The sequence below is a fragment of the Agelaius tricolor genome, unplaced genomic scaffold (genome assembly GCF_023055355.1).
Source record: "Agelaius tricolor isolate 1412-34295 unplaced genomic scaffold, bAgeTri1.0.p SCAF_17, whole genome shotgun sequence".
Taxonomy (NCBI): domain Eukaryota; kingdom Metazoa; phylum Chordata; class Aves; order Passeriformes; family Icteridae; genus Agelaius; species Agelaius tricolor.
Genome location: NW_027269277.1, coordinates 4,367,189 through 4,390,377, shown reverse-complemented (window position 1 = coordinate 4,390,377; position 23,189 = coordinate 4,367,189). Strand labels below are relative to the sequence as shown.

The 23,189-nt window shown below is 39.2% G+C and overlaps 1 protein-coding gene across 2 annotated transcripts in view; it reads left to right on the top strand.

The window, feature by feature from the left end:
- Window positions 1-23,189, top strand: part of LOC139597161 (connector enhancer of kinase suppressor of ras 2-like) — a 175,386-nt gene that overhangs the window by 116,113 nt on the left and 36,084 nt on the right. For both annotated transcript variants that reach the window (XM_071442186.1, XM_071442187.1), the window contains exons 10-15: window positions 610-756; window positions 4,668-4,801; window positions 5,357-5,562; window positions 9,207-9,293; window positions 11,219-11,472; window positions 21,611-21,645. In XM_071442186.1, coding sequence (XP_071298287.1) covers window positions 610-756; window positions 4,668-4,801; window positions 5,357-5,562; window positions 9,207-9,293; window positions 11,219-11,472; window positions 21,611-21,645 — 863 coding nt within the window. The remainder of the gene's footprint in view (window positions 1-609; window positions 757-4,667; window positions 4,802-5,356; window positions 5,563-9,206; window positions 9,294-11,218; window positions 11,473-21,610; window positions 21,646-23,189) is intronic.

Sequence of the window (23,189 nt, the reverse complement as noted above, 5' to 3'; positions counted from 1 at the left end):
ATTCATAATAATATAATAATTCAGAAATTCCTATTTAAATAATCAAATTGATTAAGAAATGTCTCTAAGTATTTTTTTTTTCTGAGTGGCACATCCTTACAGTACCAGTGATTTCCTTTTTTATGGCTCTGTTTGCAATTTACAGTAACTTGGAGACTCAGCTGTGCCCAGGGGCTGTGCAGATAAAGCAAGAAATGATCATTTATCTCCAGGCAGGGGCTTGCAGCTCTTACAGACACGCTGCATTTGTTGTTCCAGCACAGTCTGGCTTCCTCCTCAGCGCTCCCTGTTGCACCTCAGAGCCCAGACTGAAATGATTTCATAACTTCTACACCTCATCTTCTGATTTAAAATGCTCCATGATCTCACAAGTTATTGAAAGGGTGACAGTGTTCACTACTGCCTTATTTTGTTCAGGAACATGGCTAAAGAAAAGCAAGATAAAAATCCAGCTGCAGCAGCATGATTTGAGTGAAACAGGGTTTATAAAACCTGCTTGTGTTTGCAAGGAGCAGGCTGTAATAGACCTTGCTGGTTAACAGAACATTTCCTTCACATTTCAACTTAAATGGAAAGCTTTCAAAATTCAATTATGGACCTTTTCCTTAGGTTGGCTGGCAGTTAAAGAACCTAGTAAATGCACTGTGGGAAGACCCAAATGGAGTGATTTTAACCTTGAAAAAACGTCCTCAGAATACCCTGGTTTCTGCTCCTGCCCTTCTGAAGAATGTGAGGTGGAAGCCTCTGGCACTGCAGGTAAGGTGGTGCTGCAATGCTGCAACGTCCTGGTAAATCCTTTATTCAAGAAAAAACACTGCAATTTCACCTTCCAGTGAAAGGAACAGGAGCCTGTCCCAAACTCCTCTGAAGCAGAGTTCTGTGATAAATAAGCGTGGCAATGCTCAGGTTGTTTTCTCCATGTTTTGGTGACTCTGGGAGCCACAGGAACTCAGAAAGGAAAGAACATTTACAGAAAGTTTTATGAAAAACAAGGCTCAGTGGCTGCTTTGCCTGGCAGAGGCAGCAGTGCCTCCCTGTTTCCATTATTTCACAGTCTGTCACCTACTTGTTTGTAACCAAGTGTGTCAGATCCATTAAATTCCAGGAGAAGCCTGCTCCTGTTGCACACCTCTCGTGCAGTTGGAGTTTTTGGTGGCAGGGATGAAAGAACCTCTGCTATTTTCTGTGTACTCACTCCTTGAAAACCTGCGCAGGCAAAAAAATAAAAGACAATTGTGAACATCACAGCTACTTCTTCCTACAGCAGGAAAAACTGAACTCAAAATGTCATTTTTAAAGGAAAGGCTTGCCAGTAAGTCAGTAACTGTTGATGGTTGTCTTTAATGCCTTTTAACACCCTGTAAGAAGTTGATGCACTTCCATCATGTGGAGGCCTCTCAGAGCTGTTTTGTTTGGTTCACACAACACATGAACATCTTTCTGAATGATTTTTAAATTAATGAAACAAAGCAAACCCTTCAAGCTTATCCAGGCAGATTTCCTCCCTGCCTGGCATTTTCTAAATCTTTCATTTCTCAGAGTTCCTGAATTCTGTCCGGTGGCTTCACTGGAGGAGTTTGTGTAATCCTTGCAGCCCAGGAATGCTGACAGTGGGATTCAGGGCCACCTTTCCTTCTCTGTGCCTGCCCCTGGGGGAGAGGAACGGGGCCCTGGGACCCCAGAGGGGATTTTTCTGTCATAACACTGCAGGAATAACATCCTGTGCTCTGGCAAGATGCTCATGTATCTACTTGTGAACTTCAGAGGGAGCCTCCAGGGGCAGCAAAATGGAAATTGCAATTGCACAGGGCTCCCAGAGAGATCCTCTCTCTAGATTTGTGCATGAAAGAATCATAATTCAGGGGCAGCACTGGAACTGGAGGCTGTGGCACGGTGAACAGTGTGTGCTGTACACACTGCATGTATGGATTTGCCATAAAAATGCCAACTTTTGTTGTGGTAGCCAGAAAAGTGAAAGTGCACCAAGCTGCTTTTGTGGGATTATCAGCAGTTCTGTTTTGTGATGCCTCCTCTCCTGATGAGCCCCTGAGGAGCAAAGGGTGCTCTGAGTGTCTCCTTCCTGGGGTGTATTCCTTCTATATCAGAGAATAGTGGGGTGAAGTATTTAAATAAAAATATAAACCACTTTGGAAAACAAAACCAGCCCTGCCAGTGTTACCTCTTAAGAGTAGATTCTGTGATGAGACATGGAAAACCAGTTTTAGATCTTTTATTCTTCCTGCCACAGAGACAAGCTCAAGTGTGAGGACCTGGATCCGTTTCAGGGCGCAGGTTTTGGGTTTGCCTGCTTCCCGCAGCTCTCACCTGGATCTGGTGCTGTTTATTATTGTCAGTAATGACTTGGAAGCAGCCTGATTAAATTTCAAGATGCCACTGAAGCCTGTGCTTCCTGGACAGCTGACACAACAGCTTGTTGCTGCTGGAAGCAGTGAGCTCACTTCCCTCTCCTGTTGGCTGCAGTGCCCTCACCTTTCGGTGACTTTGGCATTTTTTAGACTCTAGAGCTGTGGAATTTGCAGGAGAATTTCTGGGTTTGTTTGTTTGTTGTTCTGGAGTTTCTGCTGCTCGTGGATTAAATGGGATCCTGCAGAACAGGCTTTGGGATAGCAGAGAACACAGCTCAGACAGGAGGGTTTGCAGCAAGGGAAGAACAGGACAGGGAACGGCCAAACAGCCCCAAACTGCAGGAAAATAGCTCAGAGAAAGCAGATTGAGAGAGAACGAGCTCATCAAAAGTCAGACTGCCCCCAAAGAGGGATAACACACATGGTGTGCTGTACTTCATGGCATGGTCCAGGTCCTGATCCATACACGTTTCTCTGCATGTGCTGTTTCCATGGTGCACCCCATAGATCTATTTCTGTGTCCACATGAATGTGGAGCAATTTTCCATTCTGATTTAAAATAGAATGGAAATCATTCCATTTTCAGAAAATCGATTTTCTGCTGGTAAAGAAACCCCAAAACAACCAAAACAAAAAGCAGGACCTCATTAGGGAAGGCAAAAAGGAAATAGGGTTTAAGAACTTGAAATCATATTTGTTACCTCAGGTTGGTGCACAGCAGGAAGTTTTAAATAAAAGTTGTCATGTTCTCTATTGTTGCTTAAGGCACTTAAAGACATTATTAATATTTTTTCTGCAATAATTAAGTTTAAAATTATACCACATAGGTAATTTATGAATTATTGATGATACAGAATCTGTGAGGCCTTATAAAATTTATTACTTGGTCTTGTTGTAGTATTCTTTTCCTTTAGAGGGTTTTCCTTGATGCTGAATTAACAACAGCAGAGTTTCCATTTGTCAGTTCTGTGCTCTATTATCTTTCAGTGGGATTTGTGACACCATTTTTTTTCCTCTTTTGTCTCTGGCTGACATTATGTGATAGTAGAAGATTATTTGAATTTTAAACTCCCTTATTATTTTCCCACTCATAACAAAATGTTTTTGCTTTTGCTTTTTAATTGGCAATGGCAAATCGGACTCTGCACCCTACAGCTTCACTCAAATAAAACACAACATATATTGTAATTTTTTCTTTTTATTTGGAGAGCTTTTCAAATTGGAATAATCCTTCCTGTCACAACTAATTGATCCAGAACAATTACACCATTTATTATTTAGTTTCTCAATAAGCATAGATAACTAATATAATTTTAATCCCTTTGTAGAATGACAATCTCATAAAAACATCATTTTTTTAGTACTTAGGATTGCTTTTACTTTTTGAACCACATAAAAAATATTTCAGTGTTTACCTCTGGAGGATAGAAAACATTTTATTTAGAAAAAGATCAGTGTTTATACCTTTCATCCAAATTTTGAGTCACTGGCTTTTCCTTCCACCTGTAGAAAGCTGGTTGTATCTATTTAAGCACAACTTTTATAAATAAAAATATTTTCTATTTCTTGAGTATCAACACAGACTGAACCTTGTTTGAAAAATGTTCTTTGTTTATATCTCTGTATCCTGCCCAGCATATTTGGTTATCATCCTTCTAGTGCTTGCAGACCATTGGCTTGAGCTTCCCTGTGACTTCTGAATCCAACAATTGTGTTCAACATCATGTGAAAGTTTAAAAAGTGAAAATCTTAACCTAAACAATAAATAAATATCCTTTAATTTCTATTTCTTTGCTATTTACCATAGAACACATATTTGCATCACCATGGCTATAAAGCCAAAGGATAATGAATTCTGCTGTCTTAAAAAATCAAGATGTTCTGTCCTTGCTAACAATAAATCTTCCACTGAAACCAACACAATCATTTCATTCAGTACAAGTATTCCAGAGCTCTGTAATTAACTTCTGTATTAATGGCATTTAATACAGTGTGTCCTTTCTCCTCAGATAATTGATTTTTCTGCATTGATTAAAGATCATATTTTGATTGAGTCTCAGATTTTCCCCTGAGGTGGCTTTTAAATTAATTTAATGGTCGTTTATCAGTTTCTTTCATAACTTTCTTGAAGCTTAGAGTTTCACTGGACACCTTTTTGGAAGAAACTTCAGAAATTTAAAAAAAAATGGCTAATCGAAAAAAAGAGGTCAAAACTCCTAAAATTATGCACACTGATTTTGTTGTTTCTTGTAGCACAGAAAACATCAATTTATTCTTCATGTGCTTTTTTGATTTTTGCAGCCTGTGATTCCAACCAGCCCCACAAGCAGCTCTACAACCCCAACGAGTACGATGGGCATGTCCTCAAAAATGGACAACTCTGCACTCCAGGATGTTTTCATTCTCTCCCCTATGTCAGGACTTTATGGCCCCAGGTATTTATGTCCTAAGAAATTTGAGGTTTTGAAAAATAAAATTTTACATTTTGATTTCATTAGATTTATAAAACAAAACCAAAACCAACAGCCCCACCATCAAAGTAAATAATAAATCAAATTAAGAGCTAAAAATACATTAAGCACCAGATTATTGTTTTGAGTGACTAAACTTTCAGCTAGCTGAACAAAATGTGGGTTTAGCCTTAAATCAAGAAAGTATTTAAAGAAGTCTTTAATCAATTAGTTTGATTTACTTTTATGTGTCTACTTCTATCTTATTCTGGAGCACTTCTGCAAGGGAAACCCTTGTATGCTCACATTAAAGCAAGTTCTTATGTTCTCCTTCAGATCCTAGAAAACTCCTGAATGTTTATCTCACAATTAAAGTGGCACCTCATGATGGTTTTGTTAATTTACATTTCTTGAATTGCTTCACTTACCAAGTGAACATTTCAGTTGCAAGATTGTTTTATTTGTAGCGTTTGGGAGAGGCAGTCGCGTGCTGGAAGTTTCCCTTAAATGCTTCATTTCTCCATCACCTCCTGTTTTCAGGGATGAAATTGGAATAATGTCTTGTGATGACATCAGCAAGTTCGGAAAGTCCGGGATGAAAGGCTCTGAGTCTCCAAACTATTTCCTGGAGCACGAGAGTGGGAAATTCTACACGCTGCTGGAGGGGGAAGGACACCCCGGGGGCCCCGAGTACGAGAGGGGCAGAGCCCCGGGCGTGCGGAGAAGGGAGAAAACCCCCACCCATGGTAGGCTGCCCTTCCTCAAGCTCCTTCTGATTTACAAACTCTGCTCTTGACTCTGCAACCCCCCAAAATCTCATTCTTGTCAGACTCTGACCAGTTGGCTCTGAACAGTAAACAGAATTTTGCATGAAGGAATAATTAGAAAAATCACGCACTAACATTCCTGGTCAGGAGTAAGTTATTTATACAGTTATTTTGCAGTTCATTCTGGAACGTTGAATGGTAATTAAATTCATATTATTTGAATAGCCAGCATCTTTATTTACTCAATTTCCCCTCCCAAACTCCTGGAGATTATTCCACTTGCAATGTTCTGGGCTGTTAAACTTCAGTGAAGGAGCTGCCTTGTAGTGTGAAAGTGTCTGTAAGATGGAAGGTCCTCCAAAATTCAGCACTGCATTAAATGCATGAGGAGTATCCTACAATGCACTCATTAGTGCTGGAACTGTTTTTCAAAATCTTAGGATGAGGATGCCTAAATATATAAAATGCTATTAAACAATAATTAACTCTGGTTTTCTATAGAAATTCAGTGTATGCTATTGAGTGTACAGGTGTAAAATCACACCTGTGCTTGTATACAAGTGTATGGATTTGAATTTATGGGTCTATACAAAAGGTGTTGTTGAAAATTAACTGATATTTTTTTGTTTCTCTGTTTAAACTGAATTGCTTGGTATTTAGTGAATTTGAGAAAAATACTGCTGAAATACATCAGTGTATGTGCCATGTATTTTCAGTTGCTTTATTTTCAAGGCAGTAGGACAGTTTTGTAAGGCTTACAAATTTCAGATAGGAGATTTCTTTTGAAAACTGGAGTTATATCTGATTTTGAAAATGGCATTATTTCTGTGCCTCAGAGAAAGCAAAGACCATAGTGTTCTCTGTGGGTAGCTGCTATCTTTTGAGATCTATATAGATATTTATTTATATTTGGCAAGCCATCCATAAGTCCTTTATTCCACTACTCTGAGATCTTTTTGTTCTCTCATTTTGTTAAAAAGCCCCAACAACTCCCTAAGTTTTTGTCTTTGAAATTTAGTAAAGGGAAAACCTCTCAGGAGCTCAGAGCAGTGAAGGAAAATGTGTCAGTGAAGAGCACAGGCACTAAAACCCTGCTGCAGTTCAGGGGAGAGAATCCCAGGAGAGGTTCTGGTGAAGATCCAGCAGCAGCTGAAAGGGAGCACAGTGGGGGGAAAAAAGAAAATTCTTAAAGCCCTGCAGCCCCTGATTCTGCTGCTGAGTCTGTGTGGGGTTTGCTACCAGGGATGTTCTCAAATGCAGCTTCTCTGCCTCCTGCTCTTGGTATTTACCTTGTGTTTATCAGTTACAAGGAACTTCCCTCCTGCTGCTGTAATTTGCTGATGGCTGCTGGATTTCTGGCAAAAGTGGCAAGTAAAATGGACTGGATGGTTGTGTGTATATGCACACAGAACCTTTTCAGGGGAGGAAATCTTAACAATTCTTTGTTATAGGCAGGATATTTTTAGTAAGTGCTTCAGTCATCTGCTTGATGCTTGAAAGAGCTGTGATGCTGAGGAACAGGATTCCATCTTGGGACCATTCATGTTCACTCTTTATCTCCTTGGGAAGTGACATCATTTTAAAACAGAATTAGAATGAAAGATAAAGAGAAATCTTAACTGTGATTAAAATTGGAGCCAGATGGGTGTATTTGAATTCATAAATTCTTCCTGCATGGTGACTTAAAATATTGGGCTCTCTGCCTGATCCCAGGAGTACACAAGATTTCTTTTGTCTCTGATGAACAATTCTGATTGAAATCCAGAAGGAATTTGGTTTTAAAGTCTCTGAAATACTCCTTTCTCCCAAAAATGACTGCTACACCAGATTTTTTTTTTCAAACTACAGATTTAATTAATCTGTTGATTACCAGACATGCAAATGATGTTCTAGTGTAGGGGAAGGTTTTGTACTTTCTGACTGAGGTGACATCCATCACCACAGTGACAATGTGTCTTTCAATAAAGAGAAAGGATTTATGGCAGCTCCAACAAACTGATGCTGGAACCACAGAGCCAGGAGCAAAGAAATGAAAATAAAACTTCTGAAGCCTTTCATGGCCAAGCAGCCACTTTCATTATTGCTTGGGCTGACACAAAATACAGCTCCAAAATTCCAGCCTTGGACCTTCCAGGATTGCAGCCTCTATTAGAAATCAGTCTCCTGTGCAGGTGGATGGGTACTCAGGCAGGTAATGGGTATTGATAGTACATGCAAAATGCAAGAAGATAAATAATAAATCCATTTTTTCCAATGTATTTATGAAAATAAGCTTGTTTTTAGCAATGTTGCAATGCATTTTTTGTTTTACTTTACATTATACTTTGTTATTTTCCTGACTCTAAAATGCTCTGGTCTAAAGAGCTCTTCTGGCAATGCATTTCAAACATCTTCCATTTATGTGTTAGAGGCAAAAACATCATAAATATTTTTTTTTCTTTCACTTTATTCTGGTATGCTTGTACACAACAATTTTTTGCTCCTCAGAAAAATATCCAAGCTGCAATGTCAAAACAATTTATAGGTTACTTTTTATTGGGAAAGGACTTGGAAGTGAAATAAGCAGTTTACAAAATCACTTGTTCATTTGGCTTGTGTGATTCCTGTCCTGAATTTCTATTTTTGATGTCTGTTGTGCTGTGGTATCTGTATTTGGGTATAAATCATTTCAGAGCTTCAGATCTTTCCTTTCTTTACAGAAAAACTGCTCAGTTTGGTTATGTTGATCTTCTCTTGCTTTGTGCCTTCCTGTTTTCTTTTTATAAAATTTTTAATCTTGTTTCTCTATCTTTTTATATTAGTGCTTTTTTTTTTTTAATTTAGGGTTTTTTCTTAATTGATAGTGTTCTCCTAAGGATTAGGAGTTGAATCCCATGTTTGTAGTCTCAGGTGTGAGGTAGAAAATGAAATGAATTTTTCCATTGGATTATTAATACACTAAATTTCATGCACAAAAGTGTAATCTGGGCAAATCTCAGTGCCCCAAATGTCTCCCCTCTGATTTTCAGGAGATCTGGGGGTGCTCCTGGTTTGGTGCCCTCCCATCCCTGCTCTGGGGCTTGGGCACATCAGGGTCTCACTGCCCCAGTCCATGAAATCCCACGATGGATTAAACCCCCATGGCTGAATCTTCTTTGCTGGCTCTTGTCCCCAAACTGAGCCCCAGGTTTTCCTCCTGAGCCAGTGGGAATTAATATTCCTTGAAATGAGATCCCTAATTTCTCACCCTGGGATTTCCCAGGTCAGGGGGCTTATGCTTCCCTGACAGATCTGTGTTGTTGCATCTGTATTAATTCTCTCTCTACTTTTCCTACAGCATTTTCTCTTAAAATCTGTTTCTCTCTCTATTCCCAACACCTGTTTAATGAGTGAGGAAGTTCATACAGAGCAGAGTTTTCATATAAATTTGTAATCTGCTTTACATTTACAAGGAATTTCACCAGAGCTGGTGGTGCTTCCCTTGAGGTGGGGGTGATGAAGAGGAGGCTCTGGGATGTCCCTGAAGGCCACAGCTCTGAGGGGCTGTGTCACACCTGGAATTTATTTCATTTACACTGCTGACCCTCCAGCCTGCCATTCCTCGCCTTCCAGAATTCCATTGCTTTTCCTTGCCTTGTTTGCAGGAGATTTGAGGCCGGTTTCGATGCCCACTGAGTACAGCTGGATTGGGGAGCCCAAAGAACAGAACATGTACAAGAGGGGAAGCAGAGGTGAGTATTTTTTTTTCTCTCCTCTTCTCCAAGATGTTTTTCCTTTGTTGCTTAAGGAGCATCACAGGAAAAAAAAATATTTTCTTTCTTTTTAACTTGAGCATCACAGAAGATCTAAACCAGCCTGTTTAGTGTCTGTGCTTTTCTGTTTCTATTTCTGAAAATTAAAAATTTGTATTAGAAGGAGGAATTTAGTTCTAGTATGAAGAAACATAAACATCAGGGGGGAAAGTACTTTGAAGGCTCAGATAAGTGTTAAAAACAATCAGTTCCAAATCTGCACAGCTCTAGAAAACAGTAGAAAACAGTAAGTGATGGTACAGGTGTAAAGTAGCATCCTCTGAGAACATTTTGATCAGTATGAATTCAAATTTGGAACAGGAATCAGCAACTGTGCTGTCAGTGTTGAGACCAGCAGTTCTATCACAAAAACTTCCATTGATCCCAGTGGGAATTATGAGCTTCCAAGGAAGACAAGTGATTGCACAGTTTCTTTTTTCTTTATTTCCTCTGGCAAAAAGAAAACATATAATTCAAAAGAATATTCTTCCAATATACAACCATATTTATTGTGACACTGACTGTTGAAGATTCTTGAATACTATTTTTTAGAATCTTTTAGGCATGGTCTGGAAGCTGGGAGGAGTTCAACTTGACTCCTAAAAATGTGACAAAAAATTAATTATATTCTTGAAGATCAATACAGGATTTTAAACTACGTTTTTTTTTCAGTAAACTTCCATTCCAAGAGAAAATAAATTTTATTTAAGGCACAAGCCTTTTCTGATTTATTCCAAATCTGTTGATGTGTGTTTAGCTCATATTTCACTGCTGCAGACAGTAACAGACTTGTTGCCTGGCCAGCTCCCATTTTGAAACTGTGCCCAAGTTTGCTGCACATCTCCTTAAAACTGTTATTCCAGCTTGTCAAATTCCTTGAAATTACAATCCTGGGGTCTGGAATGGTCCCAGAGATGCTCCCTGCATGATACAAGCCAGTAATGTTTTCTGTGTCTGCTCCCTTTCACCATCCTTGGTGGAATGTGGAATGGAGTGCAGGGAGAGCCCTCACAATTCCCTGGACACTCCCAGGACTTTTCCCAGTTTAACAGGACCCAGGGATGGTCTCTGGCCAGCCAAAAATGGTTCACATTCTCTGGAAAAATCCTTTCAGCCAGGATTTTTCTCCTGGGAAGCTGAGAGGCCTCAGAGATAAAGGAAAACAATAATTATCTGATTTGCTTCTCCTGTGTGGAATGTGTTTGGAGACTGTTTACCCACAGGTGATTGTTTCATTGGATTCTGCTGTGAATTATTTTGACTCATTGGCCAATCAGAGCCAAGCTGTGTTAGGACTCCGGAGAGAGTCAGGAGTTGTCATTGTTATCTTTTTAGCATTAAGCATCTTTTCTGTATTCTTTAGTATTGTATAGTATAGTATTCTTTAATATAATATAGTTATAATTATAAATAATAATAAGTATATAATAAATATACAATGATATTAATATTGATAATATCAATATTATTGATATTAGCAATAGTAATATCAAAATAATAACAGTAATAGATTATTGTATAATGTAATTAATACAATAATTCTTATATTATATTAGATTATATTATATTACATTATATTGTATTATATTATATGGTATTATATTATATGGTATTACATTAATGATTATATATTATTAGGTATTATATATTATAGTATTATATATTATTATTAATATAATTATTGATAATCGTTATAATATAATTATAAAATATACAATTATAAAATAATAAATTAGCCTTCTGAGAACATGGAGTCAGATGCATCATTCCTGCCTTCATCAGGGAATTCCCAGCAAATGCAAAGGTTCTCTGCTTGTGTCCTCTTCCTAATGTTTGTTTTTGCCTTCCTCCCCCTCCAACCACTGACTCTGAGAACTCGCTGCTGCGCTACCTGAGCGATGACAAGATCCTGGTGATCCAGGAGGAGCCCCTGGCGCAGAAGGACAGCAAAAGGGACACGGCCAGGAGGTCCAGGAGGAAGGGCAAAGGGCCAGGGACCCCCGGCTTCCCCATCAGCCCCTCGGTGCTGGCCTCCACCATGAGCATCAGGATGGAGCCGGGCCAGCAGGACGTGCTCGGCTTCTCCCTGGCGGAGAACAACACCGTGCCCCTCTACCACGTGAGTGCCCAGCCTGCACCTCCCTGCCCAGCCACGGGGACAGCAGCCAGGCTTCTGCTGTGGGGGGCACCCAGAAATCCAGGGGTTCTCCTGGGGGAGGGATCCAGAAATCCAGGGGTTCTCCTGGGGGAGGGATCCAGAAATCCAGGTGTTCTCTTTTGGGGTGCATCCAGAAATCCAGGTGTTCTCCTGGGGGAGGGATCCAGAAATCCATGTGTTCTCTTTTGGGGTGCATCCAGAAATCCAGGTGTTCTTTGGGGAGGGATCCAGAAATCCAGGGGTTCTCCTGAGGGAGGGATCCAGAAATCCAGGTGTTCTCCTGGGGGAGGGATCCAGAAATCCAGGTGTTCTCCTGAGGGATGGATCCAGAAATCCAGGTGTTCTCTTTTGGGGCACATCCAGAAATCCAGGTGTTCTCCTGGGGGAGGGATCCAGAAATCCATGGGGTTCTCCTGTGGGATGGATGCAGGCATTCATGTGTTCTCCTGGGGGATGGATCCAGAAATCAAGGTGTTCTCCTCTTAGGATGGATCCAGGCATTCAAGTGTTCCCTTGTAGGACTGATCCAGGCATTCAGATGTCCTGTTAGGACTGATCCAGGCATTCAAATGTTCTCCTGTAGGATTGATCCAGGTACTCAAGTGTTCTCCTGTGGAATTGATCCAGGAATTCACAGGTTCTCCTGTAGGATGGATGCAGAAATTCAGAGGATCTCCTGTAGGATAGAAGCAGGCATTCAGATGTTCTCCCCTTAGAACTGACCCAGGTATTCAGATGCTCTCCTTTAGGGTTGATGCAGGCATTCAGGTGTTCTCCTGTAGGATGGATCCAGGCATAAAGGCTCAGTCCTCTACTTCATGTTTCCATGCTGCATTTCACAGCCTGAGAGAGCTGCTCAGTGTTGGTGTCATGATGAATTTCTCCTAAGAGTCACTTTTTCAATGTCAGTATCACGACAGCTTTCTCATCAAAGTCAGGACAGAACAGCAAAACACAAGGCAAGAATCATTTGCTGTCAGATTCTTTAATAAAATCGTGCTCTTAATTACTCAGTCTCACTGAGTTTAGTTTAATTAGACTGTATTATCTCTGAAGGTTCATAAGGATCCTGCACTCAGCCTCTGATAATGATTTATTATACATTAATTTATAAGCTTTTGTATTTTCACTTTGATTACTGTGTCTTGTAAAAACAGATGAGCTTAATGGAGTTACTGTTTATTTAAATTTATTTACTTAAATTGTGGATTTAAATCTCTCTGACAGAGATTATCAGCATCATAAAGTTAAAGCAAAGGATTTCAAACCTGGAGAGAAAATCAGCAGGCAATTCATCAGGATGAATGAGAAAATTATTATACAACCTGCAACAAACCCCAACAAGATTCCATAACTTGGTAGATGAATCAGGTGGTTTCGGTCAGTTTTTATAATTCTGTTGATGATCTGTTGGCTCACCTGTGTTCTGAAGAGAGAGCAAATTGGTCACTTTGAATAAGATGCAAATTCCACCCTTGATTTCAGGACTGAAGTTGTATATTCTTGCATGATTTCCACACCATCATGCAATTAATTGATGTGACAGATTAGCAGTATGATATTAGATGATAACGAAGTAAATATTTAAAAATACCTGAATGACATAAAATGTCAAATCTAAAGGGTCTGAAGGAAAAGATGGAAACTGGAAAACAGGAAGAGCCAACATGGAGCAGTTGTTTCACCCTAGAAGTGAGGGAGTGTTTACAAACTCAGCTCCACATGCAGTGATCACAGAGGAGGGCACAGGTAAAATGATTCTTCATGGACTGACAGAGCAGGATTAATTCTTTTATCACCATAAATTTCTGGAGCAGCATTAAAAGAGACCTTAGCAGTCCTTCAGGAGATAATCACAGGAATCAGAATATCCGAGGCACTTTGTCAACTGCCTTATAAATATACAAGAGGAACTGAGTCGACAAACACACAGAGTTGCTGACACAGATTTTGTGGGTTCTTGCCAGCACAGAATCATTCACATTAATGTCTTTCCACTTGGAATACTGAAAGAATTCTGAAAAGCCAAGCAAAAAAAAAAAAAAAAAAGGGCATATTTATCTTGAAAGAGAGCTACCCAGAACAAAAAAAATGAAATATCAAAGAACATTCCATAGCAGCTTGATAGCAAAAAGGAAAAATAACAGAGTTGTTGTGTTCTTAGACATAAATTTATAAGTTTTAAGTAGGTCAGCTCATTTCCTTAATATCTAAAGGTGTTACCAGGATTTTCATAAGCATTTTGATCTATAAACCTTTTTTGGATAATGAGACTAAATCACCTTAAAACAGCTTTTGCTACATTTTTATTTAAAATGTTGACAAAACTGGTTTAGCTTCTCTTCTTACTTTTGCTCTGTGTTTTTCAATGGAAGGTAAAAGTGCAGAACTGGTGGAATCACATTTCCATGAAATCCTCTTCTCTTAACACATGCCCAGTACAACTTCTGGATATAGATCAAAATTTCAGGCCAGATAAATGCTTTGGGAAATGGAGAGGATAAATAGGATTTTCATCATCTTTAGTGAAGGGAAGGTGATAATGTTTTGTAATCAAACAAAGATGGCTTGATGGAAGGAGGAATTGAGCATCACTTAGCCATTGCTTCATTTTCTAAGCACTGACATAAATATGTAGCAAAAAAATCCAAAAAGGCACTTACTTAACAGTAGTTTAAATTACCAGACGTAAGAAGTTTTGCAAAATTGGTAATTGCAGAGATTCACCACTAGATTAATGCTTTGGAAGGGATGTTGATTTGGAACCTAAAATTAAACAATTAGCCTGATTTCATAAGTTGCTGGGAGGATGCAGAGTTCCTATATAAAATGGATATTTAGGTAATGCAATATTGGCAGCGTGCCCAGGATATAAAATGATGCATGAAGCCATGTTGCAGTGAAATATTCCTGTCAAGAAACACTGCCCCCTTCCAGGATATATTTATAACTCGAATTTAATTGATATGCAATGCCACAGAACCTAAGCAAGAGTCAATTACAATTAGCAAGGCTGTTATAAATAATTATTAATTAATAGAGTATCTCTTGGAACATGACTTTCTATGTTTACTAATGCTTCACTTCTGAAGTGACATCATTTACCAGGTTGAACCTAAATATGGGCTTACAAGGATAGAGTTAAAATCTGAATATGTTTTTATTTTGAATTACCAGAGCTCATTCTGCAGAAAATTAACTTAACAAACAAGAATCCAGCTCAGTAGACCAGATGTACCTGGGAAATTTTCATTTTGCATTTTTGACCATAAAACAAACCACAAAAAATCTTGGAAAATCTTCAGGATTTTACAAAAAGTTATAGAAAACTGTACCTATCCTGCTGTCCAGTTCCATTTTGCTCTGTGGCAACCAGCTTCCATCTAAAAGGAGAATATTGAAGTTCTCCTTCCAGATCCAGTCTGGAAATCCACACAGTGTTCAGCTCTGTGGTTTTATTGCCTCAGACTGGCACAACTTTCTGAAGCTCTGAAATTCAATTTGCTGGTTACCACATTAAATTCTCCAATTGGATAATGATCTCTCATCTGGTTTTACTTGGTGATAAATGTTCTGGGCCTATTATCTACAGAGTAATTGGATATTTTCCTTTGTAGTATCATATATTAAAAAACTGGAGGATAGATTGGAATTTCTAAATTTTTTTTGTGTGTGTGTGAATTAGAATTCAGTCTGTTGAAAAGACTTAAATTTTAATGAGTTTTAAGATCAATTCTTTCATTTCAATGTTCCCTTGACAGTCAGACAGAAATAATGGCACTCACTGAGAGTGCCAGACCAGGAGTCACTTTTTATTTGAAAGATCATTTGAAGCATGATGGTGTTTTCTGGTCATTGTCACACAGCACTTGCTTCACTTGCTTTTTACTCCCTTCTTGCTGATCCCAGGAAGTTGGTAGCTCATCCCCGTGGCACAGGGTGATGGAAATGCTCTTGAAGTGTTCCTGGAGCTGCAGAGGCAGCTTGACAAAGGATGCAAAGTTTAGTGGCACATGCTGGGAATTAAAACCTGTGCAGAAGCAATGTAGGTCTGGGTGTTGTGTAACGGGTGCACCCTGGGATGTGCCAGATGTTCCAGATGCTTTTTTGGGCTGACAGGCAGTCTGAGTGCTGCTCTGATAAGTGGAATAATTAAGATAGTCTGGGAGAATCACACATATTCAGCTCCAGTGACTGAGGGAGGAGCCTTTTATTGCCAATTTTGCAGGAAATGTGCTCATGTTTTATTTATTCCTTCCTGCTCTTGCAGAAAGAAACAAAACTGAGCATTACTTTCTTTAGAGTTTTATTTCCTTTCTGAATTGCTGAATAAATTCTGTCTTTGCTTTTTATTTAAGTATCTGTAATATGGAAAACCTTCTTTTTCCTACCTGCAGTTATGCTGGGAAATCACTCTGAGGATGACTGTGTGGGTTCTGGCTGCTCAGAAAGGCCAATATAAGTTATTTCTGTGTTCTGTAGCTTCAAAATGGGTCTGCCCAGTTTTACTGATTGGAAAATAATATTATTTTTCATTGGGGCTATGCACATGAAGTGTTGACAAGTGTCTCCCCCATACTTGAAGAGTATCCTTGGGTAGCAATGTCCAATAATGTGTTTATTCAGAGTTCTGTTCAGACCTGACTCTCTAAACTACACTCTTCATTAATCTGGAAACAGCTCAAAGGGGAAAAAGTTATTTTAACATAAGGTGTTTTACAATATAAGGGAAAAATGAAGGGAAATGAAATGTTAAGAAAGGTCTTTTTAACAATAACGTTATCAGTCTTTGAGTTTCCACATTCATTCAGTAATCAAGAACTGATTTGGATCCAGGAAAAAAAAAAAAAAAGACTAAACCAGTGTTAATCCAGAACTCAGCTTGTCCTTGATTTCAGCCCCTTGCAGAGGCTCAGGAGAGGGGCTGGGGTTGTGTTTGGAGCAGCCAGGTTGGGATGGATGGGTCTGCAAACTCAGCCCCAAGGCTGCTCGTTCCTGCTGCTTCCAAAGGCTCAGGCTGCCTGGAGCTCCTTCATTTGCAGTTATATCAGGACACTCTGCACAAAGCAAATACGAGGCTGCCTTTATCCAAACATATGCAGTGTTTTCAGAAGTAATTCTGCTCTATTAGAGCATATTTAAATGATGATATTCTGCATCTTCAAACAAACCACCACCAATGCAAGTCAGCAAATGAAGCATTCATTAACCTGCTGTGACTTCATGGATAAATTGCCATTTGTAAAACGTTCTGGAGTCCTCTGACTCCAGAGAACCACAACACAACTAAGTTGTACTGCATTGTATTATTTTAGCAAATGAATTTATGCCCTGTTTTTATTGTTTTGCCAGGCTACCAAAAAAAACCCAGTTTACATATAGTCTAACTATATATATATACACATATAGTCTAAAGCCAAATTTAACAGTAAGTATTAGCTACAACTGGTATTATTGCTATGATAATTGCAATATTTATCCTCCAGAAGATGCACCAAATAGAAATTTCTCCCTTATCACACAAATATCATCTCCTGCTGCTGAAAGGATCAATGTGCAGGAATCCAGTTGAAACCTTTTGGTGTCTCCTCTGAATTTTCTCTCTACCTGGTGGCTCAGCCTTGCTCCCTGTCCTTTCCCCCTTCCTTCCTCAACAGGAAGATAAGAAGGGAGTTTTGGAGGACAGGAGCAGAAAGGCAGGATTTGGTTTTGGAGAACATTTATTTCATGGCACAAAGGCAGGATTTTGGGATTGGAGAACGGGAATATTTCATGGCAGAAAGGCAGGATTTGGGGTTTGGAGGAGAAGAATTTCATGGCACAAAGGCAGGATTCTGGGTTTGGAGGACAGGAATATTTCATGGCACAAAGGCAGGATTCTGGGTTTGGAGGACAGGAACATTTCATGGCACAAAGGCAGGATTTTGGGTTTGCAGGACAGGAATATTTCATGGCACAAAGGCAGGATTTTGGGTTTGCAGGACAGGAATATTTCATGGCACAAAGGCAGGATTTTGGGTTTGCAGGACAGGAATATTTCATGGCACAAAGGCAGGATTTTGGGTTTGCAGGACAGGAATATTTCATGGCACAAAGGCAGGATTTTGGGTTTGCAGGACAGGAATATTTCATGGCACAAAGGCAGGATTTTGGGTTTGCAGGACAGGAATATTTCATGGCAGAAACACAGGATTTTGGGTTTGGAGGACAGGAACATTTCATGGCACCAAGGTCAGCCCTGGGCAGGGCAGGGCCACCTGTTCCCATGGGAATGGGGAAGGTGAGGAAGAGGAAGGAGGAGGAATTGCCTGTTTTCCCTGAGCTGCCCTGCTCCCCTGTGTGATCATCTCCCATCATTGCAAACTCCAGTGGATCCCTTCCCTCTGCCCCCAGCTCCTTTTCCCACCTGCCCTCTTGTTTTTCCTCAGCACAAATTTGAATGTAGATTACACTGGTTGATTTCCTGTCTCTGTTATCTCTCCCCTCAACAAGGGGGAGCAGAATGAAAACCTCAAATGCCATTTTTATTTTTAGCTCAGCATGACAATTCTGAAAGCAGATTCAGTGGGTGAAAGCATCAGCTCTCTGAGGTAGAGAGATCAGTAAAGCCCCTTGTAACAAGGCCATGTTTGATTGTTTTTGAACAAATTTGATGTAGAGAAGTCTTCAGGATAATAAATATATGAGTTAAAGAAGCAGAAGAACAAATAATTTTTTTTATTTTTTAACTTGTACTAATAATAATTCAGTATCTGAGTATAGAGGAGTGGAAGAACAGAATGATAAAGAAGCTTTGGAATCTTTGCATCTGAATAAATTATATATGTAGATGGAATAAATATCTTGAATTTGACCACTGAGATTAGTAACACCCATTATGAAACTATTCTAATCTCATTACCAACTATTCCTGTCTCTTCTTTAGGAAACAAGTAAATAATGGGTGTTGAATATTCTCACACCATCTCTGCAGCTCAGGGTTCTTCTGCTCTCAGTGGTTTATCTGATTTCTTAGAAGAAGAAATTCTGATTCAAATGAACTGGTTTTTTTGTTATAAGTTATTTATAGAAGTTTCAGGTAACTGGGACTTTCTACAGGATTTCCTCTGGGAGAGGAGCCTCAGATCTGAGGCTTTGGTGTCCTTTCATCTGCACTGGTGCAGCAGCAGCAGATCCTGGGGATCCCTGGAGCTCCAGGAACGTGGAGCTGACTAAAGAAGGCAGATAGGTGCCAGTGACCTGAATTTCACAGAATTTGTGCTTTATAGTCTCTGACAGCATGACAAGACTGGTGTCTCCTGAGCCTCCCACATGTCTGCTACTCATGAAAGTGGCCTTGTAGTAAGATGAAGTAAAGTTTTACTTTGGGAACTAGGAAAAAGCAATTTTTTTTTTTTATTTCAAATGTCACAAAGTGGTAAGAAGTAAGTGCTCAAAAGAAATTTATATATAAGGTTGCTGAAAATGCAGATAGGAGCCTTCCACATTGTCATTGTCATCATTGAATCTGCATGTAATTACAATTACACGAGGAAATTAATTTTAGCTATAGGTAGACATTTATAGAAATGCCAGAGCGTGGGTGTTTCCATGTGTAGTACCAGAAATCCTTTATAAAGGTTGGCATTTCAAGCTGGCAACAAGATTTTTCTCCCAGGAGAGCTTCTTTGGGAAGAAAATCAATCAAATAAAAGATGATAAATATATGACAAAGGTCTGCAGTAATCCCAAGTGTCCACATTTAATTACTGGTAATAATCTCTGTGTTAGTGATGAGTTGGTCAGGAGCTGAGATTTTTCTTCTAATAAATTAATTATTGATAGACTTTAAAAGGTGTAATTATGTTTTTTATGTTTCAAGTACTAATATCAACAGTTTTCTCTCCCTCTGAATTTATATAGATATTCTTCTTTGCTCTTTTCTAAATTGCAGCAACTAATAATCAGTTACAATAATCTATGAGTTGTTCAATGGTAAAATCATATTTTTCTTTTTCACACTGTTATAGAGTCTTTTTAAATTTCCCTGCTACAGACTATGCTTCAGTTAATGAGATTACATTATTCAATATCTTTGGAAATTAATGCTTGGTAATGCAGAAAAATTTGTGGTGTTGAAAGACTGACCTCTAGAAAAATGTGTTTTATTATCAGAAGCAAATTTCTCTCTAGTAAGTCTTTTTTCAGCCTAATATGTGCAAGTTCACATCACACTTATGAAATCCATCTGATCAAAAGGAATCTGGAAGCCACAATCCAAGGCGATCACGTGGGACAGAAATGGGTTTTGTGCATTTTCTTGGAAGGAAATAAAAAACTGAGTTCTTATAGCAGTGAAAATTTATAATTCAGGTGCTGGCCAGAGCAGGGTGAGGGAGGTTTATTTCATCTGTGCCAGGGAAGGGAGCGTGGGATGGGACCCATGTGGGGAGAGGGAACAAACCCTGGTTTGGAAACCCCTTGCTTTTGCTTTGGGAGCATTTTTGGAAAAGGAAATTAAGGACTAGAATGGGAAGCACTGACTGAATTAGTAGTCCCACTTTAGTTGCTAAAATTAGAAACCTTGGAAGTCAGAGGGATGAGAAGGAAAGCTTTGAGCCTTCTGGTAGGAATGAATTCTATTTTTATAACAGCGGCACGGGTAGTGCTGCTGTCAAAGTTCTTCTGCTCGCTTGGCCACACAATATTTTCCTGGGCTGTCCTCAGTATTTCCAGGGATGCTCAGACTGGTTCATTTGTGTTTAGCAGAGCATTTTCAGCACCAAAACAACATCTCTCAAAGAGCTATTTTGCTTTAGCTGTGTGCTGTTAACCCTTCCAGTCTGCTTTGAGAAAATGTGAGTATTTCTACAGGGTATTTTCAATATTTTTAAGTTCTCCAGGCTACATTTCAGCATACTCAGAGGAGAAGTGAGGCATTTATGGCTCTCAGGAAAGGCTGTTGGGGTTTTTGTACTCAGTCACTCGGTGGGGAGCTCCTGCCTTTGCCTGGTTTCCACAAGGAATGTCAGAGAACTCCTGCTTTTAGTGTAAGGGCAATTTTCATTATTTTTCACCAGAAAAGGCCCCTGATTTGAGTGGGATCATCTTTGCAGCTCATGTTTCAGCTGGAGCACACTAAAAGCTGATAACTGCTTCTGTGCTGGGCTCCCAGGGGCAGAGGGGCTCCCTGGAGGAGGAGGAGGAGGAGGCAGAATGAGTTTGTCCCCTGCAGGTTCTGAAGCTGCCTTAGAAACTCTGCTGCAAAAATGCACCCAGCAAACTTCCTGTGCTCTGAGCTGCTCTGTGGCTCAGTGCTATCTGTGAGCAAACATCTGCTGCAGGCATCCAGCAGTGGCAGCAAACCACAAACGCTGCATTCACTACAATGAGCAGCTTCCTATTTGCTTATCCAGAAAGTCAAAGATTTTGTGGATTTCTGCATTTGTAAACAAATACATGTGAATTTTACAACCCGTTTGGGGGGTTGTTTTTTGTGAATTTCATTTTTTGTGAATTTCATTTTTTGTGAATTTTATTTTTGTGAATTTTATTTTTTGTGAATGTCAATATTTAGCTGAGGCAAAAATCCTCCATCATAAAACTGGTTTTAAAGTAACTTAAACTGTCTGAAGATTTTATTTTTAACCCCAAATCAGCTGCTGCTTGCTCCACAAAGACAGGTTCATTTCCAAACCTCAGAGGAATAAATAACCAATGTAGTAAATCAAGTTATTTAAAGCTGTGTAAGAGTGATGTCAAAGAAAGTTTGTCCTTCTGAAGTTCTTTATTTTACATTGCAATATTTGTTCTTTTCATTTAAACTTCCCTTCAAATATTAACAAATTTGCAAACATTCAGACAAATTTTAGCTCCCTTATTTTAAAGAGCTTTGATCACCCTTAGAGAGCATCTGAAGTTAGTTTGTAAGTGCAAAGTTGTTTTAAGCATGATCTTCATTTTAAAATAACTCTTAGCTGGAAATTGAAATAAATGTTCCATTTCCTTTGCTTCAGAGTTGCAGAATGACTGTGGTTTACCTCTGTCATTTTTTCACTGCGCTCAGAGCACCAAGGAAGTCTGGTCTTTGTGCTTAATGCTCTTTATTTTTCTTCTACAGAGAGCAGGGGATACAGTCAGTGGAGATACTGAAAGGTAATTACTTCTGTTATTATATATTTAAATATATACACGGTTATATTTGTGAATTAAACTCCTTTCTTTTAGAAATTTCGTTGCAGTATTTGAGGTTTTCAGGGTTTAGAGATATCAGTGCTGATGTCATGTTGGCAAATGAACATTTGCCAACATCAAATGTAAATAAAAAATAACAAGGTTTAAAAAATTCTTCAGAAAAAAAAAAAGTTTAAAAAATATTTGTAGAGGGGAAAAATTCTACTGCTGTTTCCAAATAATTTCAAATTTATTTTTGAAATTCAGTATTTCAGACTCACTCTGAGGATGAAAAACATAATGTATATCTAACACAATTTTCTTAACCAACAGGCAGAATGTTTCAATGAACATATACCTCTAATTCAGTCTGTCCAAAATTACTGCTTGTATTTGTGGTTTGGAGTACACAGATATTAAAAATGGGGTCTTCAATTTGGCCTTTAGGTCTGAATTGAATCCATTTATTCTAATGAAGAAAATATTTTGTCTTTCATTTGATTTTGTCTTTCATTTCTTTGCTGTTTATCTGATGAAGTATCTTCATGTTGCATCCAAAAGTCACAGTTAAAGGAATGTTTGAAGCAACAGATACTTTGTATCATCATATATTCTAATTCTGTTTCCTTGTAATCTATGATAATTATTCTTTTTATGTTTTTCATCCTGTGTATGGCCTAAACCCATTTAAGAAGCAGAATAATTAATTAGATTTAGAGTGCTTTGCCCAGTCTAAAGGATTTACAGCTGCTGCTGATTCCCTTTAGTGCTATAAACATCCCTGAATTCAGCTAAAAACCTGAGGTGCAATATTATCAGCTTCTGACCACCTCACACTTGATTTTTCAGGGCAGACAGCATTTTTTCCTCTTTATGTGTGTTTTAAACATCCCAGTGCAGTTGGAAGGCAGCTGCAGTGGTGACCATTTGCTGCTGCTTCCCTGGTGTGCTGTGCATGGCTAAAATGGCATTATTGACCCCATGGAGCAGCAGTGTTAACAGAGATTAACGTGAGGCACAGATGAAATTCCTCCTCATCTGACAGCAGCCAGTCCTGCCTGTCCAGTGCCAGCAGTTCATCACCTCAGCTGAGTGTGGGGGTTTGCTTTTACAGGAGGTTCAACATATTATTATTTTAATATTAATATTTTGTTCCACTTCACAGCCTCCCTCCTGTGCAGGCTTACCTGGGGGGAGAGCGAGTTATTCTTGCTCTCTTTTGAATTAAAACTTCATGCCACATTTTGCCTTCACCTCTTACACCTGAGTGCTCAAAGCCTGCTGTTTTCTGTAAATCTGACTGTTTTCATTTAGCCTCCCATCCCCTTTAAAGGTTCTCCTGTCCTGTTCTGCTCTCCCACCTGTTTCTCTCGTTTTCAGCCTGGCTGTGCCCTCCCTGGGCTCCTTCCTGCCTGACTTTGTGCATCAGAAGGAGCCCCACACCCTCCCCAAGCAGCCATGAGTCTCACCATTGCATTTCCTCCTGCACACCTCATTTTGCTGCAGCCACAAGGAAAAGCTGCAAA